General features: G+C 37.4%; 1 protein-coding gene across 1 annotated transcript; it reads left to right on the forward strand.

Moving 5' to 3' along the window:
* Positions 1-8760: 8760 nt before the first annotated feature.
* LOC138079661 (olfactory receptor 5H2-like) lies at positions 8761-9690 on the forward strand. Its single transcript, XM_068972363.1, has one exon. It carries the CDS (start codon positions 8761-8763, stop codon positions 9688-9690), a length of 930 nt encoding a protein of 309 aa, XP_068828464.1.
* The last annotated feature ends 3412 nt before the right edge of the window (positions 9691-13102 follow it).

A 13102-nucleotide genomic window follows, 5' to 3' on the forward strand; every position in this document is an offset into this window, starting at 1 on the left:
CCAAAGATGGAGAAGCTCTATACAGTCAGCAAAAACAAGACTGGCATCTCACTGTGGCTCAGATCATTAACTCCTTACTGCAAAATTCAGATTTAAATTGAAGAAAGTAGGGAAAACCACTAGACCATTCAGGTATGACCTAAATCAATCTTATGATTATATAGTAGAAGTTACAGATAGATTCAAAGGATTATATCTGACAGAGTGCCTGAAGAACTATGAACGGAGGTTCATGACATTGTACAGGAGGCAGTGATCAAGACCATCCTCAAGAAAACGAAATGCAAAAAGGCAAAATGGTTGTCTGAGGCCTTGCAAATAGCTGAGAAAAGAAGAGAAGCAAAAGGCAAAGAGAAAAGGAAAGATATACCCATTGATTGCAGAGTTCCAAAGAACACCAAGGAGAGATAAGAAAGCCTTTTTCAGTGATCAATTCAAAGAAATAGAAAAAAAAATAGAATGAGAAAGACTAGAGTTCTCTTCAAGAAAATTAGAGATATCAAAGGAACATTTCATTCAAAGATGGGCACAATAAAAGACAAAAACAGTATGGACCTAAGAGGCAGAAGATATTAAGAAGAGGTGGCAAGAATATACAGAAGAACTATACAGAAAAGATCTTCATGATCCAGATAATCATGATGGTGTGATCACTCACCTAGAGCTAGACATCCTGGAATGCGAAGTCAAGTGGGCCTTAGGAAGCATCACCACAAACAAAAATAGTGAAAGTGATGGAATTCCAGTTAAGCTAATTCAAATCCTAAAAGATGATGCTGTTAAATAGCTGCACTCAACATGCCAGCAAATTTGGAAAACTCAGTAGAGGCCACAGGACTGGAAAAGATCAGTTTTCATTCCAATCCCAAAAAAGGCAATGCCAAAAAATGTTCGAACTACTGCACAGTTGCACTCATCTCTCACATTAGCAAAGGAACACTCAAATTCTCCAAGCAAGGTTTCAATAGTATATGAACAATGACTTCCATTTGTTCAAGCTGGATTTAGAAAAGGTAGAGGAACCAGAGATCAAACTGTCAACATCCGTTGGAACCTTGAAAAAGCAGGAGAGTTCCAGAAAAACATCTACTTCTGCGTTATTGACTATGCCAAAACCTTTGACTGTGTGGATCACAATAAACTGTGGAAAATTCTGAAAGAGATGGGGATGCCAGATCATCTTACCTGCCTCCTGAGAAATCTGTATGCAGGTCAAGAAGCAACAGTTAGAACTGGACATAAAACAATGGACTGGTTCCAAATTTGGAAAGAAGTACATCAAGGCTATATATTGTCACCATGGTTATTTAACTTATATGCAGAGTACATCATGAGAAACACTGGGCTGGATTAAACACAAGCTGGAATCAAGATTGCTGGGAGAAATATCAATAACCTCAGATGTGCAGATGACACCACCCTTATGGCAGAAAGTGAATAAGAACTAAAGAGGCTCTTGATGAAAGTGAATGAGAAGAGTGAAAAAGTTGGCTTAAAATTCAACATTCAAAAAGCTAAGATCGTGGCATCCAGTCCCATCACTTCATGGCAAATAGATGGGGAAACAATGGAAACAGTGAAAGACTTTATATTTGGGGGGGGGGTGGCCTCCAGAATCACTGTAGATGGTGACTGCAGCCATGAAATTAAAAGACATTTGCTCCTTGGAAGAAAAGCTATGACAAACCTAGACAGCATATTAAAAAGCAGGTAATACTTTGCCAACAATATGATTGTCTGCCTAATCATATCTATGATTTTTCCAGTAGTCATATATGGATGTGAGAGTTGGACCATAAAGAAAGTTGAGCACTGAAGAATTGATGCCTTTGAATTGTGGTGTTGGAGAAGACTCTTAAGAGTCCCTTGGACTTCAAGGAGATCCAACCAGTCAGTCCTAAAAGAAATCATTCTTGAATATTCATTGGAAGGACCAATGATGAAGCTGAAACTTCAATACTTTGGCCACCTGATGTGAAGAACTGACTCATTGGAAAGGACTCTGATTCTGGGAAAGATTGAAGGCAGGAGGAGAAAGGGACAACAGAGTATGAGATGGTTGGATGGTATCACTGACTTGATGGACATGAGTTTGAGCAAGCTCTGGGAGTTGATGATGGACAGGGAAGCCTGATCTTCTGCAGTCCAAGGGGTCACAAAGTGTCAGACAGGACTGAGTGACTGAACTGAAATGAAATTTACTATACAGACTTTTGTTGGCAATGTAATGTCTCTGCTTTCAATACACTGTCTAGGTTTGTCATAGCTTTTCTTCTAAGGAGCAAGCATCTTCTAATTTCATGGCTGCAATCACCATCAGCAATGATTCTAGAGCCCAAGAAAATGAAATCTGTTACTGTTTCCATTTTTTCCCCATCTATTTGCCATGAAGTTATGCTTCCTCCCATGGAGAGTATTTATCTGCAACAGATCTGAATGCTTTGTTCCAAACCTAAGGTTTAGCACTTAACTTGACCTGCCAAAGGCTCCAAAGAGCATCCCTATCTTCCACTACCACTTCAAGCACCTGTTTCTGCTGGATCATATGGTCCAAGTGGCACTACAGCTTGGAGAGAAGGCTAGGTCTTTTGCAAATCTTTCACCTGTTCTGAACCATGCCCAAATCAAGCAGTTTTTCTGGTCCCTTGATAAAGTGGCTGTCTTAATGTACTCAATAAGGATAATTTTCCTTCTAAAATCCATAGTAGCCTACTAAGGGTTCCATCTCCTTTTTGGTTGCAGGATGGGCTAGATGCAACAATGTATCTATATCTATGAAGTTATAATTCCCCATGACCCACACAACTGAATCTCAAGAATTTCACTAAATTAAGTGGACCCTGAAATTTTGGGGGTTTATTTCTCATCTTCTAGCAGGCAAATGTCTACCAATAAGTCTAAAGCAGTTGTTATTTCTTGCTCCCTAGGTCCAGTCAGCATAATGGACAAGTGGGATATCTTGTAGAAGGAAAAGAAATAACAATCCCTAGAGAAAAATTTATAAATCATTTATGTGATAAAAGCCTTGTATACTGGATATACAAAAAATTCTCAAAACCTAATAATAAGAAAACATATAGCTCCAGTAAAAAGGACAAAAAGTTTAAACAGACAGGTCACTAAACTAAATGTATATATGTCAAATAAGAACACAAAAACACGCTCCATACCATTGTTCTTGGTGATATGTAACTGAAGACCACAATGAGATACCATGACCCAACTATTAAAATAACTAAAATTGAAAAGACTATTCCTATTGGAAGTAGCGATATAGACTTTTGTACTAATAATTAGGCAACAAAGAGTTTAAAGGTAATTACATGAAATTGAAGAGGGCAGTGTGTTTAAGTCAGGTGTGGGTTAGGTTGAGGCTACCAATACACATTATACTGCTTACTCTATCCTCTTACACTGCTGAGTTCTCACAGTGACTTCTCCTTTATCTATGATATTTTCATCTCTTTTTAAGGTTTCACTGGCACAAATCTAAGAAATACTATGGTTGATTAATGAATCTACCAAAATATATGCTTCTTTTTTTCCCTAGCTGCCAGTCATGTCCTAAGTCAAGGTTAAACATTTTTCTGCTCTTCAAAGTACAATATTACTATTTTCATATTATGTTCTTTTGACATAAATAGTGTTATTTTTCTAAATGAATTCTGTATGCCAAGTACTCTGTTAATAATTAGAGGCAAATCTGAACATGTGACAACCCTGTTCAAAATCCCTCAATAGTTTTCCTTTGAGATAAAGATAAAAGTCCCCAGCCTAGTCTTCCATGCTGTGATTCAACCCATGCTGGCCTGCCATGTCCATTCTGGCTCTTCTTTGCTTTCCTCTTTTGCATGTCAGCTCCATCTGCCTTTTTTTCCCATTCCCCTCCACCCCACCTCTAACTTCACTAATGATCTAGTTCTCTGATAAGCTAGGCCTCCCAATGATGGAAAACCCTGAGGATGCTAAATGTCTAGAGGCATCACCTTGGTAGAAATGAAGACCCTCAGGACCCAGCCCTGGCCTATTGAAACAGAATATGCACTTTCAGAAAATCACCAGGAGATTCACAGGGACTAAAGTTGGAGAGGCACTGATCTAGGCCACCTCCCACTGTGATCCTTTGTTTTGTTTTATCTTTGCTCCTTCCCCTGACCTATGTCCAGTAAAATTTTTCTCCAAAAATTTCACTGTAAAGTGGGGAGTTCTTTGCAGATCTGGAATGTGAGGTATAGTTTGCACCGGGAGGACAACTTTCTTGTACTTGGCTCCTAAAGGTAGTCTAGAATCTTGTCCTCATTGAATTCATGTATAATCAGCTCAGAAAAGACCATACTAATCAAAGCACTCAGAGCATCAAAATTTGTGGATGAACTGAAGTTTGTATAAACATGCCAGAAGTGTCATCTGTTGTGGAAGGCAGTGACATAAAATACAGTTTCAGTTGTTAAAACTAGAATTGTCTACAGTGACTTGATGTTTATGATTTTAGAGTCTGTAATGCCCTGTGGAACAACCTGGACTTTTCCTACAGGTTCAATTCTATAATGCCCAGAGGAACAACTTAGTTTTGTCCTAAAGGGAATCAATGCATGATATTAGGAAATTTTAGTGCTTCATTCCTTCCTCTTCTGTTTAAAAAGAACACTTTCATATAATTGGTTGACTCTTCTGTTCAAAGCTAATTTACATAAACAAAATTTTCCTGACCTTGGGAAATGAATGTGCAAGGAATCGTGGCCTGTGCCATTATCATCCCAGTGAGGCTGCATTATTTTCTACTTAAAAATCCTACCTCTTTGAAAGGATCGCCACAATTTCTCACAAGACATGGTAAAAGAGAAATAACTTCTGTAAGGCGTATTTTTCTTAGGTAAAACAGTCGGAATACTGTAAAATCTATAATTTTAAATTGACTTACTAGATGCCAAAAAGGCAGGTGAAAAAAATTAACAATTAATGAAATATCTATATATCATATTTTTGTGACTAAATCTAGGTAGGCAAAATAACTGTAAGACTGAAATCTCCCTCAATGACAATTCATTATCTTTCTAACATAACTATAAAGACTTCATAAATTTTGGTGAACTAGAATCTTAAAGAATTTAAACTGGCTTTAAATATAGGTCACATGTTTCCTACATAAGAAATTTTTTTGGGTATTCTGATTAAAAGTTTCATTCTTTTTAATCACAGTTGCTGACTAAACTTTTAAGGTAAGTCACTTACATATTAATTTCTCTATTCTCTCACCTACTTCTGAGAATACTTTTACTATTTTAATATATATTGTAAGAAATATGCATAAAATGTTCCCCTATTGCTCCTTCCAAGTTTATACTTAATAAAGACCCACCACACACATATTGAATTTGAGCATTTTCAATTATCATTTAATTTGGAATTGCAAGGAAGGGAGCCTATTCCAAATTAAATACATTTGACAACTAGAATTACTGGCATTGGTTATTTATATTACTTGAATTAGGATCCAGTCTTTGGCTCAATTTTATTTTACTAGAAAAACTGGTGGAGAAGAAAGTGCTCTCAAATAAACACAGCAGGATTTCTAGAGAAAATCAGCCCTAATCACTCTAATAAAACATATAAATCAATTTTTAACTAATTATGGAAAGAACTTTCCAGCAATGTTAATATATTGAAAAACAGTCAAAGTTTCTAAGGTAAAATTTAAAATTAAATTCTCTGTGTCACACACAAATTCCCTAGGAAGATAATCTTTGAATTTTGAAAAAAAGAATACAGAAAGATTTCCAGTGTTGACAACATTTAATGAAAACCAGGATGAAGACAAATATTTACCCGCAAATTTTCCCCATATTTCCTTCTTGGTGTTTATCTGATACTACCTGTCTTCATTGTCTTGTCTTTCCTACAGTTTTCTATCTGTGGCTCTGTTATGCTTTTTATATTTCTCCACTTGCTTTTTTAAATAACTCACCCAATTGCTCCTTTCTACTTCTACCCTCTTTCTCATCTTGGTACCTTCCTCTCTTCAGAAAGTGTGAAAGAAAGTGAAAGTGTTAGTCCCTCAGTCGTGTCTGACTCTTTGCAATCCCACGGACTAGACTGCCAGGCTCCTCTGTCCACGGAATTTTCCAGGCAAGAATACTGGAGTGGGTTGCCATTCCCTTCTCCAGGGGATCTTCCCAACCCAGGGATTGAACCCAGGTTTACTGCCCTGCAGGCAGATTCTTTACATCTGAGCCACCAGGGAAGGTCAAGAAAATATGTGTCTAAACACTTTAGAAAATATGTATTTAAATACTCTACAGGAAAAAAAAAAAAAACCTTTTGTCTATAGGAAGTAGAAAGATTATCATTGTTATCCATTTTTTTCTTGGAGTACTCAAAAACATTCTCCTCATGTTATGTGCAATGCTTCCCGTTCATTTCTCACTATTCTCTAGCCTCAACTCGATCATAAATTGGAAACTCCTCTCACTAAAGACACTAAAAATCTCTCATTTCCCAGATTCAATGATTGTTCACCTCTTGTTCTACGGGAGCATTCATTTTGCCAATCAGTGTCGCACTTCATTATGTTCTTGTGTCTTTTTTCTCTTTATGTTTACAACACTCAACTCTCCAATTCTTCCTTCTGCTTCTCTGATTACTCTGCTCAGTGTATCTTTTTGGTCTCTCCCTTATCTCCCCGGGAGTTGGTGATGGACAGGGAGGCCTGGGGTGCTGCAATTCACGGGGTCACAAAGAGTTGGACACGACTGAGCGACTGAACTGAACTGAACTGAACTGAATTTATCTCTCTTTGGCTAAAGCTAGGGCACTTGTTTGTAACAGAAAATTAGTTAGCTGAATGGAAATTGACTATTACATAGAAATTCCAGGGAGATTGGAGGAATCTGCTGATAAAATGGGCAGGAACAAAAGAAAACAATACAGTGAGACAGCAGCCCAAATCAAATCTCCACACTTGCTCAGTAGGAGCTTCTATTGCAGCTGCTGAATTGTAGAAGCCACAGCTCACGCTGACAATGCAGCTGGTGCAGACGCAAGAAGCATTTCCTAGGGTCTTGATCTGGCTGCCTTGGCCAACTTTGCAAAGCAAATTCGTTTTTTCCTGTCCCTTTGCTCTATGCTCGATGTTACAAATACAGTGTTAGTACGTTTGACTATTCAAACCTAGATCAAGTCCCCTTACTCTAATTGCAAGGGGATGGAAAAGTGAGTTTCTGGCTCCTTTGACTTCTAGAGTAAGTGGAAGACTTGCCTGATACCAAGACTCATGTAGTAGAAAAGAGGATCATTTTCAGCCATCTAAAATGATATGTATCTATTTCAAAACTTCTTTAATAAAAGTTGCTGAAATTTTTTTTCTATATCCTCCTCTTTTTTCCTTATGCACATTTTCTAATGGTTAGGTCATTCATAAGTATGCCTTCAGTTATCCAAATACTCCAAAGTCATTGTTTATATTAAGTGCTAACAAACATACTACTAAGCTATCCCACCTGGATATTCAGAAGATGTTTTCTCCACAAAGTAGCCCAAACATCTGAATTCTCAAATTCAATTTGTGATAACCATCTATCCAACTGTCTCCTTTCTCCTTCACTGATCACCTCCTTCACATCTAAGTTACTGAGTCTTCGTGACTCTACATTCTGATTTATTTCTATCTTTTTTTCCCTCCTCATCATGGGTGACCCCATAGACTGTAGCCCGCCAGGCTCCTCTATGGGATTTCCCAAACAAGAATACTGGAATAGGTGTGCTAGTAGTAAATTACACCAGAGAGACTAGAGCTTCACATGAATTTGAATCAACTGGAGGGAATTTTTGAAATGCAGATTTTTGAACTTCATTCTTGCCCTCTTCAACATACATTTACAATAATACTGCATAATCTGTATTTTGTACAAATATGTCACCAATTTTGACGAGTATTCTGATTCGAGAACAATTCAATAAGAGTATCAGCTCCCTAATTAGTATTCCTGACACTAGTTTCCCTTCCCTACAGAGTATTTCTACACTACCAAATATTTATTTTAAAAAATATAATGTAGCTCCTTGTATTAAAAGTTCCCAGTGCATGCCTGCTGTCTGACAAAGTTCAAGATCTTTCACATGGCATCCAAATCATTTTGTAATAGCTCAAATTTCTTTTCCCTGGAATCTCATCCATATCCTAGACAGAATGTCCCTCACACATTCAGTTATCTCCATAAATTTAACTAATGTTTAGAGTCTTTTTCTTTTTTCTAAATCTTTTCATTCTCCCACATTTTTAATGCAATAATTGCATTTTCCACTACACCAATTTCCAAAATTAGTTTCCATTGCTATTTGTTGTTGTTGTTTAGTTGCTATGTCATGTCCAACACTTTGTGACCCCATGGATGGTAGCCCGCCAGGCTCCTCTGTGGGATTACCCAGGTAAGAATACTGGAGTGGGTATGCTAGTACTAAATACATTTAAGGCACTCTGATAAGTGTATGACTTTGTTTCAATTACTTTCTCCTAATAGTCTTTCTATAAAGCTTACATCTACTTGGGCTTCCCTGGTGGCTCAGATAGTAAAGAATCCACCTGCAATGTGGGAGACCTAGGTTTGATCCTTGAGTTGGGAAGGTCCCCTGGAGGTGGGTATGGCAACCCACTCCAGTATTCTTACCTGGAGAATCCCCATGAAAAAACCTGGGGGGATACAGTCCATGGGGTCATTTACATCTACTTATATCTTACATTTACTGCATTTCATTTCAGGGAGCATGGATACTAAAAATGCAACACTGCTGTCAATGTTTGTTCTCACCGGACTTCCCTATCAACTGGAGTGGCAAATCCCCTTATTCTTGTTGTTCTTGGTGATATATCTCATCACCACTGTGGGAAACCTTGGACTAATTTATCTTATCTACAATGACCCTCACCTTCACATCCCCATGTACTTATTCCTTGGGAGTTTAGCCTTTGTGGATTCTTGGATATCATCCACAGTAACCCCCAAGATGCTAGTCAATTTTTTTGCCAGGAGTAAAATGATATCTCTTTCTGAATGCATGTTACAATTTCTTTCCTTTGCATTTGGTGGAACCACGGAATGCTTTTTACTTGCAACAATGGCATATGATCGCTATGTGGCCATATGCAAACCATTACTGTATCCAGTGATTATGACCAACAAACTATGCATCCAGCTATTAGTTTCATCATTTGTAGCAGGGCTTATTCATTCCATGATTCATGTAGGTGCTTTATTCAGGTTAACCTTCTGTAAGTCTAACATAATACATCACTTTTACTGTGACATCATGCCATTGTTTAGGATTTCTTGTATTGACCCTTCAATTAATGTTCTAATGGTATTTATTTCCTCTGGGTCAATACAGGTGCTTAGCATTATGACTGTTCTCATCTCTTATACACTTGTTCTACTTACGATTTTGAAAAATAAGTCTGTACAAGGCATAAGAAAGGCCTTCTCCACCTGTGGAGCCCACCTCCTATCTGTCTCTTTATACTATGGGCCTCTTCTCTTCATGTATGTGCGCCCTGGATCCACACAGGCAGATGATCAAGATATGATGGATTCTCTATTTTACACTGTCATAATTCCCTTGTTAAATCCAATCATCTACAGCCTGAGAAATAAGAAAGTCATAGATTCACTGACAAAAGTATTAAAGAGAAATGTTTAGATGTCGTACTATTATCAGTTCTTTTTTTTACTGAAATAGTCACAAAATTGTGCAGATTACCTGTGGTTCAGATTGGGTTAGGGTTCAAGGTATTTTGCAGTTATAATTACTCTAGTGTTCTGACTTTAGTTGTTAGTACTAACATACTCCTTAAGATATTCATGTATACTGTTCAAAGAACGCAAGGAATTTTCCACAATTTTCATGTCACATTAGAATAATTGAAGCAGGAAACAAATTAAAATATTTTACATACTTGTGTATTCTATAACGTAGATGTATAAAATGATTAGGCACTGAAATAGTAATGTTCCTCTAATAGGATTTGACTCTGTTGTCTTTGATAGTATATAGCTGCACAGCCTGGAGACTTAACTGCACATAAATCCACAATGTATGCAATGTTTGTGTTTGAATGAAATGATGTAAATCACAAGAATTCTGTTGCAGACCAAAAGGTCTTTCAGTCCACTTTATTTGGGACACGGTGAATTCCCCCATCACCATGGGGATTCAACAGTCATATACCAGAGAGAAATAAAAAGAATGGGAAAAGCAATGAAGAAAAAATGAGAAGCAAGTTAAGACAGTGTCGGGAGAGTCAAATTTTAAGAGGATGCTCTTAGCCCAGTCATTGTCCATGAGCAACAAGAAGAGGGAGTTGGCTCTCACTGTCTATGATGTCACTTCCCAGTCGTGCCTGTATTTTGTAGGATAATCTGAAAATCTTCCCTAATTAGAAAGCTAGATGAGACTGAAGAATTTAATGGGGATGGGCTTAAAGAAAAAGTGGCACAATAGGAAGGAAATGGTCAATCTTGCTAGATTTTTTAAAGGGAAACTTTTAAAATAAATCAGTAATATATAAGTCTTTCTGGAATGCAGTGTATACATGATTTTGAATGCATATTACAAAAGTTCAAATAATGTTGCCAAGTTGCTAAGTCACTTCAGTCGTGTCCGACTCCGTGCGACCCCATAGACGGCAGCCCACCAGGCTCCGCTGTCCTTGGGATTCTCCAGGCAAGAACACTGGAGTGGGTTGCCATTTCCTTCTCCAATGCATGAAAGTGAAAAGTGAAAGTGAAGTCGCTCAGTCGAGTCCGACTCTTCGCGACCCCATTAACCGCAGCCTATCAGGCTCCTCCGCCCATGGGATTTTCCAGGCAAGAGTACTGGAGTGGGGTGCCATTGCCTTCTCCGCAAATAATGTTAACTTAATATAATGTCATAGTGCCTAGTGGGTGGCTGAAAAAGACAAAAAAATGAGCAAGATTTTGGATATTTCGTGTCCTCAAGTCCTTTAACATTAGTTTTCATCTCACTCTATACTCTTAAGGACAATGAGAGACCTATCTTTGGGTGCACTCCTGCCTTTCCTTTGACAACACTGAAATTCCATACACCCACTTACTGATGCACTGAGGACCTTATCAATAAGGTTAATTAATAGGAATAAAATCTGTCCATGAGAAAAACACTAATTGCCAACTTTTGTACCACTTTTGTACCATCATTTTAAAAGAAAACTTCATATATAAGATGTTCCACTTGCTATAATGATGTGATGTTTATCCCCTCTGTGGAAGTACCCTCTATTTTAGAATTATCTGATAGCAATAAAAGATAATCTTCTCATATTTCCTTTATTTTTCAAGGAAAATAAAGAGATTCACAGGGTTTACAGTGAGTGTTAAAAAAACTTCAAAAATGTCTAAAATGTAAGACTGAACCAAAACAGTAAGACTTAACTATACACTGCTTACACAAAACCAACCTTAAACATAAAGACCCCAAGAAGTTCCAAATCAGTTAAAAGTAAAAGGACAGGAAAACATCATGAAATTACCTAGAAAAAAAATAATAAGTGATTTTGTTGATAGCAGCTAAACTGACATACTGACAGTATAGAATATTCTGCCCAACAGAAGCAGAAAACAATATTTCAAAGCACATAAACATAGCTATAAATGTATGATAAGTTATTGAGTTATATATGTTGCTTATATGTGCTTTCATGTTTATTTGAAATATACGAATCCACTCCACTCTCTTTGGGAAATAAATGAAACTGGAGATATTTTTAAAGCATCAAGGATATGTTTTTTTTTATGCCAATTCCTTCTTAAGAAAGAACTGCAAATTCATTATCCTCACTGAATAAAGAATTACTGACAAAAGACAAATGATTTGTACCTCTCCAAATAATTTGCTTTTTATTAGAAACCAATTCATGGGGTTGCAAAGAGTCAGACATGACTGAGCAACTGAACTGAACTGAACTGAATGTTTTAAAACAAGAGAGTAAAGTTCTTATATTCTTGTGTTTCTTTCTTCTCCCTTCTCTTCTCTCCCTTCCCTTTCCTCTCTTTGCTTTTTTTCTTTTTCTCCATAGCAAATTGCTATAAAACTAACAAATTACATTATATAAACTTATTAACTAACATTATATATGTATAATGAATTATATTTTTTTCAATTTGACAGGTTCATATAACATTTGGAAAGCAATATAGGGCAGATGCTATTTTTCCTCTCATGGCAAGTGAATGAGCAGACTCAAGATGACATGAGTAGGGAAGCAGATACCTTCTATGTTCCAATGTCTAGTAATCAGCTTTTGGGGAGTGGGACACTAGAGCTGCAATAGCAGTTGACAGTGATGTTAACAGGAATTTTTAAAATTTGTTTATTTTTTAATTGAAGCATAATTGTTTTACAGAATTTTGTTGTTTTCTGTCAAACCTCAACATGAATCAGCCATAGGTATACATATATCCCCTCCCCTTTGAACCTCACTCCCATCTCCTTCCCCATCCCCCACCCCCCAAGGTTGATACAGAGCCCCTGTTTGAGTTTCCTGAGACATACAGCAAATTCCCATTGGCTATCTATATATGGAATCTAGAAAAACGGTACTGAAGAATTTATCTGCAGGGCAGCAGTGGAGAAACAGACATAGAGAATAGACTTATGGACATGGGGAGAGGGGAGGAGAGGGTGAGATGTATGGGAACAGCAGCATGGAAACTTACATTACCATGTGTAAAATAGATAGCAGGAATTTTTTGACCTCTTGATGCAGCAAAGATTTTTTATTTTTACTTTATTTTACTTTACAATACTGTATTGGTTTTGCCATACATTGACATGAATCCACCACGGGTGTACATGCGTTCCCAAACATGAACCCCCCCTCCCACCTCCCTCCCCATAACATCTCTCTGGGTCATCACTGTGCACCAGCCCCAGTGATTTTTTTAAAGCACCTAATTCCTTGCATTTTTCTTGGCGTTCATGTAGTGGTTCATGGGTAGTGGTTCGTGTTTCTTCCATCAAAGTGTGACAGAGGAGGAAAGCAAAACCTCTTACACTGTTGTTAACAATGTAAATTGGTATATCCACTATGGAA

The sequence above is a fragment of the Capricornis sumatraensis genome, chromosome 1 (genome assembly GCF_032405125.1).
Source record: "Capricornis sumatraensis isolate serow.1 chromosome 1, serow.2, whole genome shotgun sequence".
Classification (NCBI taxonomy): Eukaryota; Metazoa; Chordata; class Mammalia; order Artiodactyla; family Bovidae; genus Capricornis; species Capricornis sumatraensis.

Coding starts and splice junctions, on each gene's coding strand:
- LOC138079661 (XM_068972363.1), top strand. CDS start 8,761: ATGGATACTAAAAATGCAACACTGCTGTCAATGTTTGTTCTCACCGGA.